This window comes from Phyllopteryx taeniolatus, chromosome 2 (genome assembly GCF_024500385.1).
Source record: "Phyllopteryx taeniolatus isolate TA_2022b chromosome 2, UOR_Ptae_1.2, whole genome shotgun sequence".
In the NCBI taxonomy this organism is placed as follows: Eukaryota; Metazoa; Chordata; class Actinopteri; order Syngnathiformes; family Syngnathidae; genus Phyllopteryx; species Phyllopteryx taeniolatus.
In genome coordinates, this window is record NC_084503.1 from 7029918 (window position 1) to 7055259 (window position 25342).

The following is a 25342-nucleotide window of genomic DNA, read 5'->3' on the forward strand; positions in this document are numbered from 1 at the left end:
TGTTCCAGATGTTCCCACAAAGAAGATTTAAGATTTTGTTTTTACTTCAAAAGACAAAATGTTTTGGCCACTGTTTTACGCACAACAGGTCCAAATGAGCGCACGAGCCGGTTGAACTTTGACATCTGTGCATTTGTTGATTAGAAACGCAACGAAACTTAATTCGTCTGACACCAGAGGGTGACAGAAATGTTTCTCTCCATTCCAAAGTGGACCAAGACAACAGCACGCAGGAAGAATAGGTACAGTTCAACAAATTAAAATAGATCAAGGAAAAATAAATGGAGCCAATACATTGACACTTAAAGGACAAGGAAAGGAGCAACAGCAGGTTGGCCAATTAGAAATTATCCAGTGTTAAGCGCTGTGATTGCAGATGTAATTTAAAAAAAAAAATGAAAAAAAAGTTCCTGCCCAGAGGGACAGATATCCCGATTTCCGGCTTTGGTCACGAGACCTTGACAAGGGCACTAGTGACCTTCACTTCAGTTGACAGCAGAGGGCGATGTTGCCCAAAATGGCTGTCCACTGAAATAGGTGAAAATTGATAAATGTATTTGTTTGAATCTAATTTCACAAACGCAATATGAATCAGAATACAGTGTTTGGACTAGTCGGGGCACATAAAAGCTATTCTTGCCTTAAAAAAAAAAAAAAAAAAAAAAAAAAAAACACACCTTTACTTCCGGCGTAACTATATTTATAATGTAAGGTTTGCGGTCATTGTCACCAAAATGTCCATGAGCGAAAAGCTTCTGGCCCGTGGCACATGATAGCGAATGAGAGAGAGCTGGAGCTTCTTTTTTTTCCCCGCTCCTTCCTTTATTGTGACTCCATGTCTCTCTTTCTTCACACTTTCATACAAGTCATCAAGGACGATATAGCCTAGGTATCTGCGCAGCCTATACAGCATTGCCGTTCAAGGGCGACCATGCAATGAGCGCTTGGCCGCCATAAGACTGTCGCCGAAATGTCGTCAAGGCGCAATCAGAGCAACGCTGTTTTCCCACGTTTATCTTGATTGATTAATTACAAATTAACTATTCCCCCAAAAAATGTACCCGATTTTTTGACGGATGTTTCGGACCAAACTAGCAAGTGAATCATGGCAATTTGTTTGTTTTCTGTCAATTTGAAATCATGTTTTTGAAAGAAGAGATGGAAATGTAAAAAATATTTTTATCTAATTCATCAAAAAATAAATAAAAGACAAGACGAATGGATTATTCAAAGAAGCGTTAGCTGCAGCCCTACTTTTGACCTTTTTCTGCGTTTGTCTTGTAATTTTGAATGACGTTAAACTCCGTTTGTCTTTTATTTGGACTTTTGTCTTCTCCCAAAATGTGTTAAGTGCATTTCTTGACAGTTGCACTCCTGTCATCTGCGTCTGTCATGTTGGGTTGCTTTTTTATTTTTTTGGGGTCCATGGAGGCTGCCAAACCATCCAGTTACGTCATCACCATAGCGTCACCGTGGTCCATCCCGTCAATCACGTGATCCCACGCTGGCAGGAGCTCCAGCTGTCAATCAAACTAATCTCATTTGCACCCCCCCCCCCACCCGACCCCACCCCACGGTCGCCCCCACCCCACGGTCGCCATAGAGACGCGAACACGTGTCGAAGGCGAAGCTTTTGTGACGTCAACAACAACAACCCCAAAAAAATGAAAAAGCGGCGTGGAACTTTCTAGAATGACAAACAAATGGCGGCGACGTGACAGACACGACCAAGCAAGAAGACGGACGGGCGGACTTTGACGCCTCATTTTACCTTACCTTTGGTGAAAAGCGGCGACTCGTCTCCTGTTTTGGTTCTTTGTTTTCTTCAAAAAGATTGTCGCGTCCGTCCGTCGGTCGGTCCGTCAGCCAGTTAGCTCGTCAGAAAGAAAGCACAGCTCGACGACTCGAAGTTTGGAAGTTTGGACTTGAGTGGCGAGGAAAGTGTTGGCGCCAGTGGAACTTTTCCCGGTGGCTTTCCGCTGATGCCTTCATGGACTTGCTGACTTGTAGGAAAATGCAGAATCCAGAGGCTCCGGGCGGGAATGTTAGGCTGCTGTGCGGGACGATCACGTGATAAAAGATTATTATTATGTACATGTGTGAATGTCAATCACGTGCTTAGGAAAGACGGAATCAATGAAATGTATAATTCATGGACAGATTGAAGAAGTTGAAGACGAAGGAACATGTTACGTCACGTGGGCCGGCTCGTTAAGCATGGAGAAAGTATTCCGAATAACAACACCCAGCTCAAGCGTCTCCACTGAAAGGCCCAAAAAATAACACACACACACACACACGCGCACGCACGCGCTTACACACTTTTGGATACACTCTCCTCAACGACGGCGACATCTGGTGGTTCAAGGGAATCAACGCAGCCGTTCAAGAGTGGCACAAAAACAGCCTAACCCTTCCAGGGGGCTTCCAGGGGGCTTCAAGGGGTCGTAGATTAATCGGCAAAAGCCAAAGTGGTAGAAAACGAAGTGACAGGAGAGAGCGCCACATTGTTACCCAGTTCGACCTAATATCGTCACAGATGCGACGCAAGTGACTCATTCCAAAATGGAGCAAAAGTGAGATGCCTGTCAATGTTTTCCTTCATTTTATTCTCTGGGCGTCAAATGGATCGCAACTGGACTGCTGGGCTTGTCTTAGAAGACGTTCTGCCATCAATCTACTGAGGAGAACCAGGGAGGAATGTTTTCCGCAGAAACCTCACAATATATACAACCCCAATTCCAATGAAGTTGGGACGTTGTGTTAAACATAAATCAAAACAGAATACAATGATTTGCATATCATGTTCAACCTCAGAAAATGGATGGATGGATGGATGGAGGTGGAATTCTTGCTCGATGTACAGCTTCAGGTGTTCAACAGTCCGGGGCTCGTTGTCGTATTTTACGCTTCATAATGCACCACACGTTTTCAATGGGAGACAGGTCTGGACTGCAGGCAGGCCAGTCTAGTACCCGCACTCTTTTACTACGAAGCCACGCTGTTGTAACATGTGCAAAATGTGGTTTGGCATTGTCTTGCTGAAATAAGCAGGGGCGTCCATGAAAAAGACGTTGCTTGGATGGCAGCGTATGTTTCTCCAAAACTTGTATGTACCTTTCAGCATTAATGGTGCCTTCACAGATGTGTAAGTTACGCATGCCATTGGCACTAACACAGCCCCATACCATCACAGATGCTAGCTTTTGAACTTTGCGTCCATATCACTTTGAACATTAAATATCAGAATCAGAATCAGAATCATCTTTATTTGCCAAGTATGTCCAAAACACACAAGGAATTTGTCTCCGGTAGTTGGAGCCGCTCTAGTACAACAGACAGTCAATTTACAGAACACTTAGGAGACATAAAGACATTGACAAAAAACAATTGTGCAAAAAGATGCAGAGTCCTCTAGCACTTAGAGCAGTTCGAATGGCTAATATCGCAATAGTCCGGTGCAATGACCATTGTGCAAAGGGCGCCGAGACTTCAAGGAGTGTATGCGGTTTAAAGTGACGAGTAGTGCGATAATCTGGGACAATGGTTGTGCAAATGTTACAGATACTCCTCAATCAGTGTGCAAACGGAGCAGATGCTACTCTGGCATGAGTGGCCAGTATATGCAAATAGTGCAGCACGGCGAGACAACTACAGCGAGTGCACGAGTAATACATCATTGGTCCCACAGAAATGTGACAACCAACTCAAGTCAAAAAATTGCCAGCTTGTTGTAATGGACTCATAAGTTAGCTGTTTAAGAAGTTGATTGCAAGAGGGAAGAAGCTGTTGGAATGTCTACTAGTTCTAGTTTGCATTGATCGGTAGCGCCTACCTGAGGGAAGGAGCCGGAAGAGCCGGTGACCGGGGTGGGGAGGGTCCGAGAGGATTTTGCACGCCCTTGTCTTAGTTCAGGCAGCGTGCAAGTCCTCAAGGGTGGGTAGGGGGCTACCGACAATCCTTTCAGCAGTTTTGATTGTCCGTTGCAATATCTTGTCTGTAGTGTATTCAATGAAATATAGCTTGAACATGATTTGCAAATCATCGCATTCTGTTTTTATTTATGTTTAACACAACGTCCCAACTTCATTGGAATTGGGGTTGTAGATTTGACATTTATCTGAGATGATCATCATGGCCAGTTAGTGAACTATAAACGAAATACAGTCTGATTATTTAGAAAAGGTGTTTTATTTTTACCAAGGCCGTCAGAAAGGGGACGGGCCACCCCCATTTCCCCAAAATATAATTTTTGACACAAAATAAATTCATTATTGATCTATTTGAAGTAATCTTCTTTTCCTTTCGGCTTTTCCCGTTAGGGGTCGCCACAGCTCGTCACCCTTTTCCATGTCAGCCTATCTCCTGCATCCTCCTCTCCAACACCAACTGCCCTCATGTCTTCCCTCACGACATCCGTCGACCTTCTCCTTGGTCTTCCTCTCGCTCTCTTGCCTGGCAACTCCATCTTCATCATCCTCCTAACTCACTATTTCTCCTCTGGACGTGTCCAAACCATCGAAGTCTGCTCTCTCTAACTTTGTCTCCAAAACATCGAACCTTGGCTGTCCCTCTGATGAGCTCATTTCTAATTTTATGCCACCTGGTCACTCCGAGAGCGAACCTCAACATCTTCGTTTCCGCCACCTCCAACTCTCCTTCCTGTTGTCTCTTCAGTGCCACTGTCTCTAATCCGTCCATCATGGCCGGCCTCATCACTGTTTTATAAACTTTGCCCTTCATCCTAGCAGAGACTCTTCTGTCACATAACACACCTGACGCCTTCCTCCAGCCGTTCCAACCTGCTGGGACCCGTTTCTTCACTTCCTGACCACACTCACCATTGCTCTGAACGGTTGACCCCAAGTATTTCAAGTCCTCCACCCTTGCTATCTCTTCTCCCTGTAGCCTTGCTCTTCCCCCACCACCCCTCTCATTCATGCACATATATTCTGTTTTACTTCGGCTAATCTTCATTCCTCTTCTTTCCAGTGCATGCCTCCACCTTTCTAACTGTTCCTCCAACCTGCTCCCTGCTTTCACTGCAGATCTGCAAACATCATGGTCCACGGGGATTCCAGTCTAACCTCATCTGCCAGCCTATCCATCACCACTGCAAAAAGGAAGGGGCTCAGGGCTGATCCCTGATGCAGTCCCACGTCCACCTTAAATTCGTCTGTCACACCTCCAGCACACCTCACCGCTGTTCTGCTGCCCTCGTACATGTCCTGTATTATTCTAACATACTTCTCTGCCACTCCAGACTTCCGCATGCAGTACCACAGTTCCTCTCTGGGTACTTTGTCATAGGCTTTCTCTAGATCTACAAAAACATAATGTAGCTCCTTCTGACCTTCTCTGTACTTTTCCATCAACATCCTCAAGGCAAATAATGCATCTGTGGTACTCTTTCCTGGCATGAAACCATACGGTTGCTCTCAAATGCTCACTTCTGTCTCGAGTCTAGCCTCCACTACTCTTTCCCATAACTTCATTGTGTGGCTCATCCACTTTATTCCTCTATAGTTGCCACAGCTCTGCACATCACCTTTGTTCTTAAAAATCGGCACCAGCACACTTTTCCTCCATTCCTCAGGCATCTTCTCACGCACTAGAATTCTATTGAACAAGCTGGTCAAAAACTCCACAACCACCTCTCCTAGATGCTTCCATACCTCCACAGGAATGTCATCAGGACCTACTGCCTTTCCATTTTTCATCCTCTTTAATGCCATTCTTACTAATCATTGCCACTTCCTGGTCCACCACACTTGCCTCTTCTACTCTCCCTTCTCTCTCATTTTCCTCATTCATCAACTCCTCGAAGTATTCTTTCCATCTAGCTAGGACACTGCTGGCACCAGTCAACATATTTCCAATCTCTATCCTTAATCACCCTAACCTGCTGCACATCCTTCCCATCTCTATCCCTCTGTCTGGCCAGCCTGTATAGATCCTTTTCTCCTTTAGTGTCCAACCTGCCATACATGTCATCATATGCCTCTTGTTTTGCCTTTGCCACCTCTACCTTTGCCCTGTGTCGCATCTCAATGTATTCCTTTCCCACGTCTTCTTAGCTAACCTTTTTCCTTGTATGATTTCCTGTACTGTGAGGTTCCACCACCAAGTCTCCTTCTCTCCTTTCCTGCCAGAAGATACACCAAGTACTCTCCTGCCTGCCTCTCTGATCACCTTGGCTGCAGTGGTCCGGTCTTCTTGGAGCTCCTCCCGTCCACCGAGAGCCTGTCTCACCTCTTCCCGAAAAGCTGCACAACACTCGTCCTGTCTCAGCTTCCACCACATGGTTCTCTTCTCTGCCTTTAGCTTCCTAATCTTCCTCCCCACCACCAGTCATTTTACACACCACCATCCTATGCTGTCTAGCCACACTCTCCCCTACCACTACCTTACAGTCGGTAACCTCCTTCAGATTACATCGTCTGCACAAGATGTAATCCACCTGCGTGCTTCTACCTCCGCTCTTGTAGGTCACCCTATGTTCCTGCATCTTCTGGGAAAAACTGTTCACGATAGCCATTTCCTTCCTTTTTGCAAAGTCTACCACCATCTGTCCCTCCAAGTTCCTTTCCAAGGATGCCGTACTTACCCATCACTTCTTCATCACCCCTATTACCTTCACCAACACCTCCAAGACATTCTTAGCCAACTCTTCCTTTTCAAATAACCCCGACTCCATTTCTCTTCCCATCTACACCAAGGTAAAATAATTTAAACCCCGCCCCTAAACTTCTAGCCTTACTGCCTTTCCACCTGCTCTCCTGGACACACAATATATCAACCTTTCTCCTAATCATCATGTCAACCAAGTCCCGAGATTTTCCTGTTATAGTCCCAACATTTAAAGTCCCCACATTCAGTTCTTGGCTCTGTGCTTTCCTCTTCTCTTTCTGCCGAAGAACCCGCTTTCCACCTCTTCTTCTTCTTTGACTTCGACCCACAGTAGCTGAATTTCCAACGGCGCCCTGCAGGTTGACGGCGCCGGTGGCGGATGTTGTTAACCCGGGCCACGACCGATCCGGTATGGAATTCTTTGGATGAACGCTCATATTTGTTTGGCAAAGTTTGAAGCCGGATGCCCTTCCTGACGCAACCCTCTGCATTTATCCGGGCTTGGGACCGGCCTACAGTCTGCACTGACTTGTGCATTATCTATTTGAAGTAATAGTGTTTTAATAATAATGATAATAATAATTCATTTTACGGGATGGGTAAACACCCACACAACCAACCATTTTGCCAAAAACTGGTCAAGGCTGCAATTGTCTTTGGCATGGCATCCATAAATCTTTTGACATGGTTTTTACACGTGCGGTGGGTTCAAAGAGTTCCCAGACTTTTGTTTTCTGAAGGCGCATCATATGTGACCCTCCAGCACAAAATCAACCGGAAGTTGCACGACTGTGTTTTGAGCTGTAAACATTTTCTGAACATGCATTAGAAATGCTTTCCAATGACGTATCAATCGTGGTAATCGGGTAACATTTGGTGAAGATACTGAGTGTCCGTTTCAGTGTTAACCCAGTAACGGGGATTTTTAATTGACATCACCAGGGACTTTATTACGGCCTTTCGTTGGTTCCTACGTGTAATGACGTACATTTGAATGAAATCCGTGACTGACGAGAACACCAAGCTTTCTGTTGATACCAGACAAGATGCCGTTTTACTTGTTTTGAAGAACATATACGTATATATATATATGACACGCCCATTTTGAGCTCTGTGTCGACAGCAATGCTATGCTAGGGAGGTCAACGTTGTCAGCGCATTCCATGTGTGTGGACGGCAAGAAAACCAAAAGCTCAAGGATGCCGGTACATTGTGCTGCATACGGTTGCATACAACACTGTACAATTATGACAAGGGAATTGGGATTCCCTTTCGCATGTTTTTTTCCCAAATGTTGTGTATTGATAGCATACTGTACGCTTGAGTGTTGGCGAAACAGCAACCCTCATGAAAATCGGTTGCTTAATTTCAATGTCCATTCATGAGAACGTCGACCTCCCCAACATGGCCGCCACGTATTCATGTCTTGGCATATGTCCTTGGCTACTGCTTGAGCTCTTCACTGTTAAACTTTCAGTAGATCGACACTACCATTTAATTTACAATTATTATCTAAAGTCAGCAAATTTGAACTGGAAAAAAAGAGAAAGGATCCGAAGCAATCAATCAAGCATCTTGGTGACAGGCTAGTAAGATTTTACAAGGCAGTGGCACAATACCAATAATTAACCTTATGTAAATTCCATCCATCCATTTTCTGAGCCGCTTCTCCTCACGCGGGTCGCCGGCGTGCTGGAGCCTATCCCGGCTATCATCGCGCAGGAGGCGGGGCACACCCAATCGCAGGGCACATACAAACAAACAACCATTTGCACTCACATTCGCACCTATGGGCAATTTAGAGTTGTCAATTGTTAACCAAGCATGCATGTTTTTGGGATGTGGGAGGAAAGCGGAGTGCCCGGAGAAAACCCACGCAGGCACGGGGAGAACATGCGAACTCCACACAGGCGGGGCCGGGGATTGAACCCCGATCCTCAGTACTGTGAGGCAGACGCTCTAACCAGTTGCTTATTTATCAACTGGAACACCTCACCAGGGAGGCATCCAGGAGGCATCCTAATCAGATACCCGAACCACCACATCTGGCTCTTCTCAATGCGGAGTAGCAGTGGCTCTACTCTAAGCCCCTCCCGATGACCGAGCTTCTCATTTCGGCCGCTTGTATGCAGGATCTTGGTCTTTCGGTCATGACCCACAGTTCGTGACCACAGGTGAGAGTAGCAACGTGGATTGATCGGTAAATTGAGAGCTTCGCCTTTCGGCTTTGGTCCTTCTTCGCCACAACGGAGCGATACAAATTCCGCATCTCTGCAGACCGATCGAACTGTCGATCTCCCGTTCCATTCTTCCCTCACTCCTGAACTCCGTTGAGTGGATTTAGACAAGCAGGGCAGGCCAGTCTTTTGTAGTCTTTGTGTGGAGAGTCGATATCTGTTACAACTGCAATCCAACATCGGCTGAAGGGCGGCATTTACTTATTGCTGCTGGCCTAAATGTGTTTGGTGAGAGGAAACAGCTTCCAGGACACTGTTTGCTAAATGCATTTCTATGACAGGGTGAAGGACACCAAGTCGGTTAGGAGGCTAGGTCAAGACCATGAAGCGTTTACCACTTGGATATCAGTTCCAACTTCCAACATAAAATCGTTATTTCCATTGACAGGTGAACCTTCACAATTTACAAGGGCATTTGATCATTTATTAATTTTAATGTCAGCTAGAAACTTCTTTTAAGTGGAGTACATACAGTATATTGTTTTCCAGCGTTACAAAAAAGATGAATACTTTTCATACCGCTCACAATTACAAATTTTATTTAATTTTTTAATATTCATCATGCTCTTAACGAGCTTGTGGAGCACATTTTCTCCCAAAATATTTGAAAATGTATAATGTATAATCTTGGATTTCCTTTTATATCATTCCAAGTTGTTAAACATAAATAAAAACATAATGCAATGATTTGCAAATAGTGTTCAACCGATAGTTAATTGAATATACTACAAAGATAAGATCTTTAATGTTCAAACTGATAAACCCTATTGTTTTTAGCAAATAATCATTAACTTAGTTAATTTTATGGCTGCTACACGTTCCAAAAAGACTGAGAAAGTTGAGGAATGCTCATCAAGCACCTGTTTGGAACATCCCACAGGTGAACAGGCTCATTGGGAACAGGTGGGTGCCATGATTGGGTAGAAAAGGAGCTTCCCTGAATTGCTCAGTCATTCACAAGCAAAGATGGGGGCGAGGGTCACATCTTCGTGAACAAGTGTGTGAGAAAACCGTCGAACAGTTTAAGGACAATGTTCCTCAATGTACAATTGCAAGGAATTTAGGGGTGTTATCATCTCCGGTCCGGAATATCATCAAAAGGTTCAGAGAATCTGGAGAAATCACTGCATGTAAGCGGCAAGCCCGAAAACCAACATTGAATGCCCGTGACCTTCGATCCCTCAGGCGGCACTGCATCACAAACCGACATCAATGAGTAAAGGATATCACCGCGTGGGCTCAGGAACACTTCAGAAAACCAATGTCAGTAAATCCAGTTGGGTGCTACATCCGTAAGTGCAACTTGAAACTCTACTATGGAAAGCAAAAGCCATTAATCAACAACACCCAGAAACACCGCCGGCTTCTCTTGGCCCGAGCTCATCTAAGACGTCGGACTGATGCAAAGTGGAAAAGCGTTCTGTGGTCCAACAAGTCCGCATTTCAAATTGTTTTGGGAAATTGTGGACGTCGTGTCCTCCGGGCCAAAGAGGAAAAGAACCATCCGGACTGCTATGGACGCAAAGTTCAAAAGCCAGCATCTGTGATGGTATGGGGCTGTGTTAGTGCCAATGGCATGGGTAACTTACACATCTGTGAAGGCACCATTAATGCTGAACGGTACATACAGGTTTTGGAGAAACCTATGCTGCCATCCAAGCAACGTCTTTTTCACGGACGCCCCTGCTTATTTCGGCAAGACAATGCCAAACCACATTCTGCACGTGTTACAAGCGTGGCTTCGTAGTAAAAGAGTGCGGGTACTAGACTGGCCTGCCTGCAGTCCAGACCTGTCTCCCATTGAAAATGTGTGGCGCATTATAACGCGTAAAATACGACAACGGAGACCCCGGGCTGTTGAACAGCTGAAGCTGTACATCGAGCAAGAATGGGAAAGAATTCCACCTACAAAGCTTCAACAATTAGTGTCCTCAGTTCCCAGACGATTATTGAACGTTGTTAAAAGAAAAGGTGATGTAACACAGCGGTAAACAGGACCCTGTCCCAGCTTTTTTGGGAACGTGTTGCAGCCATAAAATTCGAAGTTCATGATTATTTGCTAAAAACAATCAAGTTTATCAGTTTGAACATTAAATATCTTATCTTTGTAGTGTACTCAATTAAATAGGGGTCGAACATGATTTGCAAATCATTGTCTTCTCTTTGTATTTATGTTTAACACAACGTCCCAACTTCATTTGAATTGGGGTTGTATGGCTATAAATGTGCATCACTGGTTGACTTTAACTTAGTAACTTTTTAGGCACCATCTGGTGGATATTTGTAATAATACATTTTGAGGCAATTTTCATAATAACTCCCTGATCATGCATCCGATTACCAATCCAATCATATTCTGTGTTATCAATTACTCATTTCATCCATGACATTGTATACTTTTCAGGCCTATGTGTCTTACCACTTTACAAGAGAGATTATTTTATTTAATTACTTTAAATCCAAAGTATTGAGTCCATGTATTATTGGTCAAGCTTTTATTTTGAAGTCGGCCCAAGCAGCTCGTTGGCGGCGTGTTACCATCATGCCTAGTATGAACAACGATCATTTACACCCGTATTGATTTTGCATATATTGGATAGTGATAGTTTGACAGTCCTCTGTAAAGAGGGAAACACTTTAACGTCCATAAAATAATAAATATTGGGGCAATTCTTCAGATATTTTCAGAGGTTGAAATGGACATAAGTAGAGATGCCCCCATAAAGTTAAGTCATGATCTATCGCGGTTTTGTGACATTATGCAATGTTAAGCTTTTTCTATAGTGAGCATATATGGAGAGGAAAATGCTTAATGTCTATGAAACCCCAAATATTGCGGTGTTTGTTCTGATATTTTCAGACATTGAAGTGGGCATTAGTAGATACTGTATGTCCATAAACTGTACATTTTGGTGACGATTACCCGCAGTTTTGTTACATTAAGTGATGTTAAGCTTTTTCTATATACAGGAAATGATCATATAGGCAAATTCTTAACATCACACAAGATCCAAAATATTAGGGCAATCATTCTGATATTTTCAGAGGTTCAAGGTGGCATACATACATAGAGACAATTGCAGTCTTGTGACATTAAAATACTTTCAACTTTATTCTATAGTGAGCATATAGAGGAGTCTCCAAAAGGTCTCCGATGTTCAATTTCACTGCGACTCCCTGGCGACACAGCTTGCCTCGAGGATAGTCCCGAAGATGTCACGGAGACGTCTCCGCAATCAGCGAAGACTCAACTCTCCTCGTTTGGCAACTAGTCTCTCGGCCAGTGAGATGCGGATCTTAATTTTGATCATCTTTGATGTGCTTTAATCAGGTTTGCATGATAATTTTGGTTGGAAATGCCCAAAGTGTCCTTTTTCAAGCTATTCCAGTTGGTATTTTCTGCCTGGGATTTGCGGCAGTTGGGTTTCTCCGTATTATGTCACATGTAAATGAGCTTTGCTCTGATTAGATCACTCATCTTCCCTGATTTAAATATGGAAAACAGTTTGGCTCTGATTGGTCCATATCATGGCGATGTCACATCGCTATCTAACATACGCCATGTCACAGTTCAGGGTGTACCCCGCTTGTTTTGGCCCACTCTTCCTTGCAGAATTGTTTGCATTCAGTGCAAAAATGGAAGGTTTTCGAGCATGAACAGCCTTTTTAAGGTCATGTCACAGCATTTTATTCGGATTCTAGTCTGAACTTGGACTAGCCCAATCCAAAACCTTCCTTTTTTAAAAAGCCACTTAGAAGTTGACTTGCTGGGGTGTTTTGGATGGTTATCCTGCTGCATCCTCTTCCTTGTCATGTTGTGTCATGAACACTGACCTGAACTGAGGCAAGGGAGGCCTGCAGTTCTTTAGAAGTGCTCCTGAGTTTCTTTTTTTAGCCTCCTGGATGAGTCATTACTGTTCTCGAGGTCATCTTTGTCGGCCGGCCACTCCTGGGAAGGATCACCACTGTTCCATGTTTTCTCCATGTGAGGATAATGGCTCTCCCTATGGTTCGCTTGAATCCTAAAGCTTTAGTAATGGCTTTTGCAACCCTCTCCAGACTGATAGATGTCAATTACTTTATTTGTGAATTGTCTTTGCATCGTGTCATTTTGTTGTAGCTTTATAAGATCTTTTGTCTGACTTGATTTTGTCAGGACAAACTGTTTGAGTGATTTCTTCATTGAACAGGACTGAAGGTCATCAGTAATCATAAGTGGTACAGGAAATGGATGGATGGATTCATTTAGGGTCGTGGGCGTGCTGGAGCCTATCCCAGCTATCTCCGGGCGAGAGGCGGGGTACACCCTGAACTGGTCGCCAGCCAATCGCAGATATATATATATATATATATACACACACACACACACACCTGTGAATAGCGGAGCAAATATAGACAAACCACCATTACCACTGTCACACCTATCGACAATTTAGTCTTCGGTTAACATAACAATGCAGGTTTTTGAAATATAGGACGAAGCCAGAGTACCAAGTGACAACTCACACCAGCACAGGAAGAACATGGAAACCGCACAAAGATGGCCTGAACTGAGATTCAAACAGTGAACCTCAGAACTGTGAGGCAGACATGCTCACCAGTAGTCCAACATGCTGCCTCACTATACAATCCTCATGACAAATTAATAAATTACACCAGACAATATAATGATTCATTACTGAGACAAAATCATATTCAAGAAAAACATGACATCTTAACATTGTAATCACGTTGGAAACAAACTAAAAGGATAAATCATACTGTGATTACATTAAGCTTTCGATTTAGATAATTCCTACAAAAAAAAAAAAATCGGAAAAACCCAAAATACAGAAGCTGCTTTCATCGAATAGCATAACATTTAATAGCTATTGTGGTTGAAAGCAGACTTGTTTGCAGTTTTATAGCGCAGGTGGGCCATAAGTTTACATGCATAGTTTTTATTATTTTTTTTTAAAATGTTTTAGACACCCAAAACGTTTTTCATTAAAAACATTTGTTTTTCTATGTATAAAAAGCTAAGGCTAGTGCTGGGTAATATATTGTTAAGCTCGATTCGATCAATACCACAATGTAACACAATGTTTGTCCTTGGGTAGGAACTGTTATTTTCTATTTGTTTATGTCTAGAAAACCTGAAAAAAATACTCATATTCATTTCGAACTTTGCTTTTGTGTCCGGGATAATGATTTGTATTAAATGTGCAAATTGGAACTCTGATTTGCACAAAGTAGATACAAAACAACATGATTCAATTGTAGCATTGATTTTCCCTAAACTGTCCCACGCTGCTTTCTTCGCCTTTGTGAGTATCTTGGGAAACTCCTTGCACTCCATGATCTTTTTCATTTGTGGACCGACAAAGACACCGGCTTCAACTTTTGCTGCAGACAGTTTAGGGAAGAAATCTTGACGATACTTGAAAGCTGCGGACGACTTATCTAGAGCTCTGACCAATTGTCGCATAAGACCGTTTTAAGTGAAGTGGAGGAAACAGTACTTTTCTGGGCTCCAACAATGGCTCCCATTTGACATTGTGCTTCCCCACACTAAACTCGGTCTGCTGTGGCCAGTTCCGCTTGTGGTCGTGTGCCACGCTGTCCCTGCTGTCCCGAAGGCAAAAGATAACAAGGAAACGCCTCGGAGATCCCCGACAGACATGCCAAAATATGCATCGTAGGCCCCGTGCGTTTTCTGAGTACTTTATAGCTCTAGTCTTGATAAATTCGCCACCGATGTCGAAAAATGCGTCTGCCAGATGCTTACAACTTCTTGATGCCATGCGTGACTAATGCGGATCGCAATGACGAGTGACGATCGACTTTTCTGTACTGTGACGGCTCGAAGTAAACTGATCTGGTGAGCGGACGTTCCCTGCATTTATGCTGCCATCGACGTTGCCAGGATGTTCTAGAAGTTCATGGAACGTTTAGGACCGTTTGTAAGGTTCTTGACATTTCTAGAAAGCTCTTTGAATTTTTCCTTGACCAAGTTTGTGCGGAATCTGTCGGAATGCAAGGGAAAGTAGGTTAATTTCAAAACATTGCCGCCCAGTTCAGAAAAAACAAACTTTAAAGGGAATCATTATTTTGGTTTTGTTTGTTTTCTAGATGAAAGCAAATAGGAAATAACATTCACTGACCAAAGACAGAAAAATGTAAACATTTTGTTACACAGTGTATTTGATTATTGCTTGATATGGAAAAAGGGGATCATTGGCTTTATTTTCCAGACTTTTCGCTACCCCGTGAGATTTTGTTGCTCCGCGAGACTTCTGCGGCAGCTCTTATTGCGCAGAGACAACATGGAGAAGATGTTAGCGGCTAGCGACTAGCGAGTCAGAAATAGACCCAAAAAAGGGCATTGTTACGTCTATCATTTGGAACGAAAACAGGCATATCCGTGCAAAATCACCTGAAGATGAAGCACGTTATCAAGTGCATTTATCCCACTAAAGAGAGCTGCGACTCACTGTGCCGCTCCTGTGACCGCCCCAAAAAAGGTTTCAAAATAAACTTAACAGAATCTACGTTCAGCTCCTCTCGTTATGAGAGGTCAAACACCAAATGGACGGAGGTAACGTCAACAATCTCATTCTTTATACTGTAGCCAAGGACATGAGTCCTATTTATACAGTGGAAACAGATTAATTCAAAAACTTGATGAAAAAAAATGGTATCCCGTATACCAGTTGCCTAGCGGGAAATATTTCACAGAGGAAGCATTGCTTGAACTTTACAGTAACGCCAGGGAGAAAGTAACGGGAAGCGTGTCGGCTGTAGAACACTTTTTTTACAACTACCGACCGGTGGAGTAGCCGCAGAGTGCAACGTACTTGAGTACTTTGGGGAGTAGGAATGAAAAGTATCCGTTTGCAGATGCACCCAAAGATCATACCGGCGAGACAATTGCACAAGGACTTCATTTCAAGGGAGCTGGATGAGGAGAATCGGGTCAGCTTGCTACAGTGGCTTCTCTTATTTTGGGATCATTATATTTTCAAATATCTGCAGGGAAAAGTAATTTCTTTATTTGTGATCTTCGTAACTGTTAAATAAACCTCCTTTGTAATGTACATCAATGTAGTCTGGTCCAGTTTTACACATTTATAAATATCGAGTCATACCAAATATCGACATTCGGAAAGAACTATTGGGATTTGAAATTGAGGCCATATCACCCAGCACTAGTTAAGGCCCATCCTGTATTTTGAGCAATTTGTGCTTATTTTTCCAGATGCTTACAGCTGATAGTTTAATAACAGTTTGCGTTTGACACGGGCCGAGAGCGTGGTTGTTGTGGGCTCTGGCTTGAGGAAGATGGGGAAGTACAACTGTTATGGTTGTGACTGTCCCGGAGAGCGAGGCTCTTTCCATGCTCTTCTTTCATGAATAACTCCACCATGAGGACCTTCTCCTTGTGGATCTGGAGGCTGATGTCCTTCGGTATGTCTGGGATCAGCCAATCCACAAAGTCACTCATGAGCATCACCACATTCTGCAAAGGTGGAAGAGAGTGAAGAAGGAAAGATTATAAACAAGAAAGAGGAAGGGCCAACTGATAAATATGATTGTGGAGCTCTCATAACGGAATGGACTACAATGCTGATTATGATGTACATACAGTGCTGGGTAAAAGTATTTGCTACTCTGACTGTGTGTATTTGCTAATTAAGCCTCTTTTTTTTTAGGTTTTGCAATCAAAACACGAGACATTTTTGCGTAGTTCTGCGGATCGCTCCACTTTGTTGTTTACTTCCATCAAATGTTACTTTCGTGAGGTATCTGCCACTACTATGCGCGTGTGACTGTAGACATCGCCATGAGAGGGTTGGCCACTGAAAAAAAAAAAAAAGAGTCCTTTGAATTTATTTAACTTGAACGTGTACATCGGTTGCACATGATACAAATGTGTTCAAATGCCTTTTTTTTTTTTTTTTTTTTTTTTAGGAGAAGAGGGGTATGTCATTTTAATTTAATCATGTGCAACCGATATACATGTTCAAATTAAGAAAATTCAAAGGGCTCTTTTTTTCAAACAAACCAAGACCCTGCTTTGCCACCACATTTAATGGTGCTAATTGGTGTATCGGTGTACCATAATTTCTCGTGTATAACGCGCTTTTCCCCCCCCAAAAAATTGTCAAAAGTCAATAGTGCGCATTATACATAGGTATAGGGGCAAATGGGGAAAAAAAACTTTCACATTTTATAAATGTATGCCGCCATCTAGGGGTTATGAAAAAGCTGTACACTTTCATTCCAAAATGCCACCTAGTGGTTATAAAAAAGTGTAGCCTACACTTTCATTCCAATATGACAGGGGTACGTATGACTGCATATATGTTCAGTTGTGCTCATAAATTTACATACCCTGGCAGGATTTGTGAAATATTGTTTTATTTTTAAATATAACTGATGACTGAACAACAACAATCATTAATTTCTTTATGGTTATGTTTTGTTTAATGATAATACTTTTCTGAAATGCTGGACCATTTAATTTGTATCCCATTAAAATAAATTCAATGTGTTCCGCCTGGTTCTTCATGTTTTCTTTAAAGAATTGTACCCATCTTACAAATTCTGCCGGGGTAATCAAACATATGAGCACAACTGTGCATTTTATAATTTACTAAATAAAAGTAGGGCTGTGAATTTCAAAATAAGACCAAGTAAATTAAAAAAAGGATTACGTGTTCAAAGAAAGTGCTTAACTTCAGAATAATTCTTTGAAAAAAAATAATCAAATACTGATAATACTTGTTTAATGTTTTGATCATATGGGTAGAAGCAAAATCATGCATTGTAAAAATGCATTATACATAGGTAGAAGGTTTTTCCAGAATTTTGAGGTCAACTTTGGGGGTGCGTATTATACATGAGTTCGCATTATACACCAAAAAATTACAGTATATGCCTCATTCATTTGCTGCTTGGATATGTAGCAAACGTTTTACACTCAAATACATATCTCATGGGATTAAGACTGAACAATGACAAATGATCTGCGCCATTTTGCTACCAGAATTTGCTAACATGCAGAGGTGTGGACTTGAGTCATGAATTAGAATTTTTACACTCAACTCGACAAAATGTTACAAGACTTGCAACGCGACTTGAACAGCATTGACTCGTGACTTCACTTGGACTTGAGCCCTTTGACTTGACCTTCAACAAACACAGAGAAACGGACTTTCTGAATCTCTCTCTCTCTCTCTCTCTCTCTCTCTCGCTCACTGGAAGAGAGTAACAGAATGGGGTTTTAGTCGAAACGATTAATTACCTATGAGGTCACCTCCTGACATGCTGCCAGCACACGCGACCGATGACGTCACCTCTAGGGACACTTGTGACCAAAGACGTCACATCCGGTGACATCCGAAAACAAAATGACGTCACTACCGTTATTACGTCATCTAACAAAGTAGTCTAAAACACAAGAATCAACCAAGATAAAAGTAGATAAAGATCGCAGGGCACATACAAATAAACAACCATTTGCACTCACATTCACAGCGACGGGCAATTTAGAGTTGTCAATTAACCTACCATGCATGTTTTTGGGATGTGGAGAAAACCCACGCAGGCACGGGGAGAACATGCAAACGCCACACAGGCGAGGCCGAATTCGAACCCGGGTCCTCAGAACTGTGAGGCAGATGTGTTAACCAGTCGCCCACCGTGCTGCCCCATTTACAACCATATATAAACATTGTTTAAAAGCGAGACTTCCCACCATTAACCACACTATAAATATACTTGCGTTGACCACATTGGTTTCCTTCCTCACGCTCATGACACCCAACACAAGATATGTGGCAAAAGCAGGCCCTTAAGATAACAATCCTCAATCAGCTTTCTCATGATCAGAGGGGCATTCATGAAACATGGAAGTCATATTGCTATTTGACCATCTGCATTGTTTCCAAGCGAGAAGAAAAACATCTGCTAACTCCTCTATTTACTGTATGATGATTGCAGTGGCTGGAGGCGATTGCTCTTCAAGTGGTACAATTCAGAGTTCAATCAAAATCTTCTGGAATAATATGCCTCTGAAAGTTACACAATGCGGTCGAACCATCATCATCATCATCATCATCATCATCATGTGTTGACATAAACAAATCACGCAATCATTTGGTTTAGGAGAACTTTAAATTTTAGGATCCCAAAACAGAAGGGATGACACTGATGACAAAGTGCAAAGTGGAGAGTGATTATAGCCATGGAAGCAGCAATGTAACTTACGAAAGCATAAGAAAGTGCTACTGTCTGATCTAAGTTGCTGTTTTACCAGAGTGGTTTAACATATTTATACACTTGTATGGCAGTTAAAAACGGTAAAAAGTATGTCTTTCAGCAGTTTCATCAGGTCTTGACACCCAAAAACTGTTTGCGTCATGTATGTTTAGAGTTATCAACTTTTGAAGCTTTTAGCACTAGAAGTTAAGTTTCATTCTGATTGAAGAGATGAGGTAAACTGTTTACACGTGACATTATCGGTTCTGTTCTGCTGTTTACATATACTACGACATTTAATCAGAACAACCATTTCACACGTGTGTGACATCCGAAGACATACATAAACATCGGATGATTTATCAAGATGGAGGTCAGTTGTTGCGATGGTTTGGACTCTTTTACTAAAGCGTCGCCATCTTACTCATGCGTTCCTACTGAAAGCATTGAATTGGTGTGTGCATAGAATATTGCAATATTTCCATGACACTATCACAATGCAGCAGTTATTTGACCATCAACACATCGGGGGAGAAACACATACCATTGATATGAAAACAGAACTAACAGTGATCGACTCTTACCGTATGTAGCTCATAAAAAAGAAATTCTGTTCTGAAAAAATAAAATGATGCCACTTCATCCAGCTCTTCCAGGGGGATCCCGAGGCGTTCCCAGGCCAGCCGAAGGACGTAGTCTCTCCAGCGTGTCCCGGGTCGTCCCCGGGGTCTCCTCCCGGTGGGACGTGCCCGGAACACCTCACCAGGGAGGCGTCCGGGAGGCATCAGATGCCCGAGCCATTTCATCTGGCTCCTCTCAATGCGGAGGAGCAGCGGCTCTACTCTGAGCTCCTCCCGGATGACCGAGCTTCTCACCCTATCTCTAAGGGAGAGTCCGGACACCCGGACACTTGTATCCGGGATCTTGTTCTTTCGGTCACAACCCACAGCTCGTGACCATAGGTGAGGGTAGGAACACAGATCGACCAGTAAATTGAGAGCTTCGCCTTTCGGCTTAGCGCCTTCTTTACCACAACGGACCGATACAAAGTCCGCATCACTGCAGATGCTGCACCGATCCGCCTGTCGATCTCTCGATCCATTCTTCCCTCACTCGTGAACAAGACCTCAAGATATTTGAACTCCTCCACTTGGGGAAGGACCTCATCCCCTACCTGGAGAGAGCACTCCACCCTCTTCCGACTGAGGACCATGGTCTCAGATTTGGAGGTGCTGATTCTCATCCCAGCCGCTTCACACTCGGCTGCGAACCGCTCCAGTGAGAGTTGGAGGTCACGGCTCGATGAAGGCAACAGAACCACATCATCTGCAAAAAGCAGAGTTGCAATACTGAGGCCACCAAACCGGACCCCCTCTACGCCTCGGCTGCGCCTAGAAATTATGTCCATAAAAGTTATAAACAGAATCGGTGACAAAGGGCAGCCTTGGCGGAGTCCAACCCTCACCGGAAACGAGTCCGACTTACTGCCGGATATGTGGACCAAACTCTGACACCCGCCGTGCAGCGACCGAACCGCCCGTATCAGGTGGTTCGGTACCCCATACTCCCAAAGCACCCCCCACAGGACTCCCTGAGGGACATGGTCGAACGCCTTCTCCAAGTCCACAAAACACATGTAGACTGGTTGGGCGAACTCCCATGCACCCTCGAGGACCCTGCCGAGGGTGTAGAGCTGGTCCATTGTTCCACGGCCAGGGAGAAAACCACACTGCTCCTCCTGAATCTGAGATTCGACTTCCCGATGGACCCTCCTTTCCAGCACCCCTGAATAGACCTTACCAGAGAGGCTGAGGAGGGTGATCCCCCTGTAGTTGGAACACACCCTCCGATCCCCCTTTTTAAAAAGGGGTACCACCACCCCAGACTGCCAATCCAGAGACACTGTCCCTGATGTCCTCGCGATGTTGCAGAGGCATGTCAACCAGGACAGCCCCACAACATCCAGCCTTTGGGAACTCCGGGCGAATCTCATCCACCCCCGGGGCCTTGCCACCCAGGAGCTTTTTTCACCACCTTGGTGACCTCAACCCGAGAGATAGGAGACAACAGACTCTGCTTCCTCATGGGAAGGCGTGTCGGTGGAATTGAGGAGGTCTTCGAAGTATTCTCCCCACCGACTCACAGCGTCGAGGTCAGCAGCGCCCCATCCCCACTATACACAAAGTTGATGGTGCACTGCTTCCCACTCCTGAGACGCCGGATGGTGGACCAGAATTTTCTTGAAGCCGTCCTGAAGTCTTTTTCCATGGCCTCACCGAACTCCTCCCATGCCCGAGTTTTTGCTTCAGCGACCACCAAAGCTGCATTCCGCTTGGCCAGCCGGTGCCCATCAGCTGCCTCAGGAGTCCCACAGGCCAAAAAAGCCCGATACGACTCCTTCTTCAGTTTGACGGCATCCCTCACCGTTGGTGTCCACCAACGGGTTCGGAGATTGCCGCCACGACAGGCTCCGACCACCTTACGGCCACAGCTCCGGTCGGCCGCCTCAGCAATGGTAGTGACGTCATTTTGTTTTCAAATGCCACGTGACGTCATTGGTCACAGGTGTCCCCGGAGGTGACGTCATCAGTCATGTGCGCTGGTAGCGTGCCACGAGGTGACGTCATAGGTAATTAATCATTTTGACGAGAACCCCATTCTCTTACTCTCTACTGGAGATGGGCTGGCAGAAAAACTTTTCCTTCTGACAGCTGTTTCCCACTGCTGTCACAGCCATTTAACTTTGGTAAACATACACAGTATGGAAAAGGTTAGCTAAGCAACTACAACAATAAGAGTAGCTACTCTAGGGCAATCTAGTTGAAAAGAAAAGACTTCTTTGTTTGGAGGCTTGTTTCACTGCGAGAATTCACAGTACTTTACACATGCAGGGCCACAAAATCATCAAATTGTATTTGCAAAATTAAGTTGTAACGGCAAAATAAAATCAAGTCATTGTCACAGTCTTAATCCTATGAGATGTGATTTTCTCTGTAAAATGCTTGGTTTTTGGCAAGCAGCAAATGAAATGAGGCATCTTCACGGATTTGCGCCACTGCCACATCCAATATGGCGGTGATGTCAACATGCGATTCTGTGCTCAGTCAATTTTGAAGATGATGACAATCTATAGTTTTTTAACAAATTGGTTTTTTTACTCTGCTATCTGCAGCCAGGTCAGAAAAAAATAAAGGTTAAATAAATACAAAATAAATATGAATGCGAGATGTAGCAATCACACCATTAGTTGCTCATTATCGTATGTGGTGTTCCAAACCTGAAAGACAACAACAAAACCAAGGCGAACAGCAAGAATGGCCCAGAACTCCTTGGAGAGATCATACGATGTGCTGGACCAGGGTGGCTCTCTGTAGTCTTTATACCTGATGTCAGAGACATAAAAAACATCCTAAAATGATCGATGTGAAGTTCACATCTTGATTCGTTATGTCACATGGTCATGAGTATTATGAATAATGATCTAACTTTGAAACATAACCTTACCTGCATATTTCTACCTTATGGCCTAGGTTCATTGGCTTCAAAGGGTCTGTGCCTGGCTGAAAGTCACTCACGTTGAAGTAAGACAAAGAGTGATTGACAAAGCCGTGCATGGTGCCATCAGGACTGTACATGTACTGGTACACAAGCCGTGGGATGAAGTCAGATGTGAAGGAGATGACAAAAGCCTGGGAACCAAAAACTATGTATTACTAATGTCTTCAATAAATGAGGATGAGATGATACTGACAACATCCTTAGCCTGTAGCATGATTTTGAAAGGGCATCTGCGGAATGACTTGAAAACTCACATTCACGATGACTGCCACCTTGCTCAGGCCCCTTAACAGCTTGTACCAGATACCTACAAACAAGAAACAAGGACCTTCATAAGGATACCACCTGGTGGTTGGGAGGGCTTGAAAATTTTGTTTTGCCTCATGGGCTCGAGTCTGGGAAACTTCTGCAATGGCGGTGCGACTGTCCACAATTAAGTTTTACATCGCCATGGGTGGCGTGGGTACCAACCACAAAAGAAGCAGCTTCAAGCTCAACTTCTATTTGTAGCTGCTCACATAGACAAAGCAAAACAAAGCACATTTATTTTTTATAGCACATTTCATACACAAGGTAACCCAATTTACCGGACCCCGATTTAATGGCTATCGGAAGTAACGGACCGTCTGGACAGTACATGCGTCCAAAGATAGTTTCCAGTTGTCACTTATACCGGCGGTGAAAACGTCGGTTAGTCCCAGAATTGGCCGCTGTTGTTTCCTGGTGGTGTGGCGCGATATAGGCAGAGACCGGGGCTGACGTATTTCCGGGTCATAGATATACAGTATGATTTGATCCAACTAACAGACGTGCTTCCCGTGCCTACGTGGTGGCCATGTTGAATGTGGCGACATTTTCAGACCATGCATTGACGTGTCGCAGAAAAAGCGCACATGGAGGCGGCTTGAACATGGTATTTTTGGTACAGTAACAGTTTTGTTTTGTTTTGTCAAACTTGTCATCAAACTTAGCATTAATTAACAGATTTGGAAATCGTAAGCACACCAATTGCTCACAGCTCATGAAAGTCACCCGCCTCGATTTGCCACGAGCCACTCTGACAAAAAGCACATGGTAAGTTTGGGTAAGATTTAAAGCTTTTCAAACATTTTAAAGCTTTTTTACATTTAATTACAATAACTTTGTACTGTACTGGGGATTTTAGGCCACAAAAAAAATTACAAAACAATCATTTTGCACTGTACAGTAATATGGTGCATATGGCCACAAAATAAAAAAGTACTTCAATACGGACGATCGGCTGGAACAGACGACCGCCTCCAGGGTTTTATTGGAGGCAATATAAAATACACTAGCCATATGCCGACCAGAGTACGTCACAATTCAATTCAACGCAATTGTGTGTACTGTGAATTGATCAATTACTTGTACATCACATCTGCGCATGCAGAATCACACAAACGTCTATGCATCAGATTATGGTAGGAATTCGAAAGAATACTGAAGCCTTGGAAAAGAAACTAGGAAATGTGAGCGTTCTGATTGCACTTCCTCGTTGAGTGTGAGAGTGTTGGCCACGCACGCAGACATGTCGGGCAGGGGCACATAAATGCACACATGCTACTGGACAATAATGCGCTTAAATGGAACGAGGGTGAAAGTGAAGAGATGCATCCTTTTAATTGTTGGCGATCTTGGGGAAAAGGTGTGTTTGACGTATTTACGATGGCTGATCCTGCATCATTTGTGCGTATGCATGCTCCGAGGATGTTCGAAATTTGTTTGCACAGTACGAACAAAAACGAGCATGTCTCTGTTGAGGAACCGCTTAAAGAAAATACATGACTTCATGGACAACTCTTATTGAGTTTTTAAATACAGCAGTGTGGCATATTTTTGGATCTGTAAATGTTTTCGCATGACCAGTATTTTGAAAAAAGAAAAAAAGAAAAAAAAAAAGATTGTACATTTCAAATGTGGATTTGTGCATGTAAAAACAATAAATACAAAACAAATAATCCGCCCCCTTAAGAGTTCCTGGTAGGTCTAAGTGCCGGGGCACATTAGTGTGCCGTGAGCGCTCTTCAGGTGTGCCGTGGGGAATTATAAAATTTTACGTAGTTGCTCAAAAAAAACATTGTATTTACAAGAAATCATGTCCATCCATCCATCCATTTTCTACCGCTTATCCGGATCGGGTCACGGGGCAGTCGTTTTAGCAGGGATGCCCAGACTCTCCCCAGCCACTTTATCCAGCTCTTCCGGGGGGATCCCGAGGCGTTCCCAGGCCAGCCGAAGGACGTAGTCTCTCCAGCGTGTCCTGGGTCGTCCCCGGTGGGACGTGCCCAGAACACCTCACCAGCGAGGCGTCTGGGAGGAATCCGAATCAAATGCCCCAGCCACCTCATCTGGCTCCTCTCAATGTGGAGGAGCAGCGACTCTACTCTGAGATCCTCCCGGATGACCGAGCTTCTCGCCCGCTCTCTAAGGGAGAGCCCGGACACCCTGCGGAGGAAACTCATTTCGGCCGCTTGTATCCGGGATCTTGTTCTTTCGGTCACGACCCACAGCTCGTGACCGTAGGTGAGGGTAGGAACGTAGACCGACCGGTAAATTGAGAGCTTCGCCTTCCGGCTTAGCTCCTTCTTTACCACAACGGACCGATACAAAGTCTGCATCACTGCAGACGCCGCACCGATCCGCCTGTCGATCTC

General features: G+C 43.9%; 2 protein-coding genes across 7 annotated transcripts in view; both read right to left on the bottom strand.

Moving 5' to 3' along the window:
• The window catches only part of kifc3 (kinesin family member C3), a 39633-nt gene extending 37379 nt beyond the window's left edge, over window positions 1-2254 (bottom strand). For 2 of the 3 annotated variants that reach the window (XM_061757585.1, XM_061757569.1), the window contains exon 1: window positions 1777-2252. The gene's annotated coding sequence lies outside the window, so the exon portion shown is untranslated. Of the gene's footprint in view, window positions 1-1776 lie in introns of all 3 variants that reach the window. The other variant, XM_061757550.1, reaches the window with a different exon arrangement.
• Window positions 2255-11952: 9698 nt separating this feature from the next.
• Window positions 11953-25342, bottom strand: part of ano1a (anoctamin 1, calcium activated chloride channel a) — a 51146-nt gene continuing 37756 nt past the window's right edge. For all 4 annotated transcript variants that reach the window (XM_061757771.1, XM_061757749.1, XM_061757768.1 and 1 more), the window contains 4 exons: window positions 22922-22974; window positions 22614-22798; window positions 22387-22492; window positions 11953-16365 (listed from right to left, as the gene is read on the bottom strand). In XM_061757771.1, coding sequence (XP_061613755.1) covers window positions 16123-16365; window positions 22387-22492; window positions 22614-22798; window positions 22922-22974 — 587 coding nt within the window. In that variant the 3' untranslated portion in view covers window positions 11953-16122. The remainder of the gene's footprint in view (window positions 16366-22386; window positions 22493-22613; window positions 22799-22921; window positions 22975-25342) is intronic.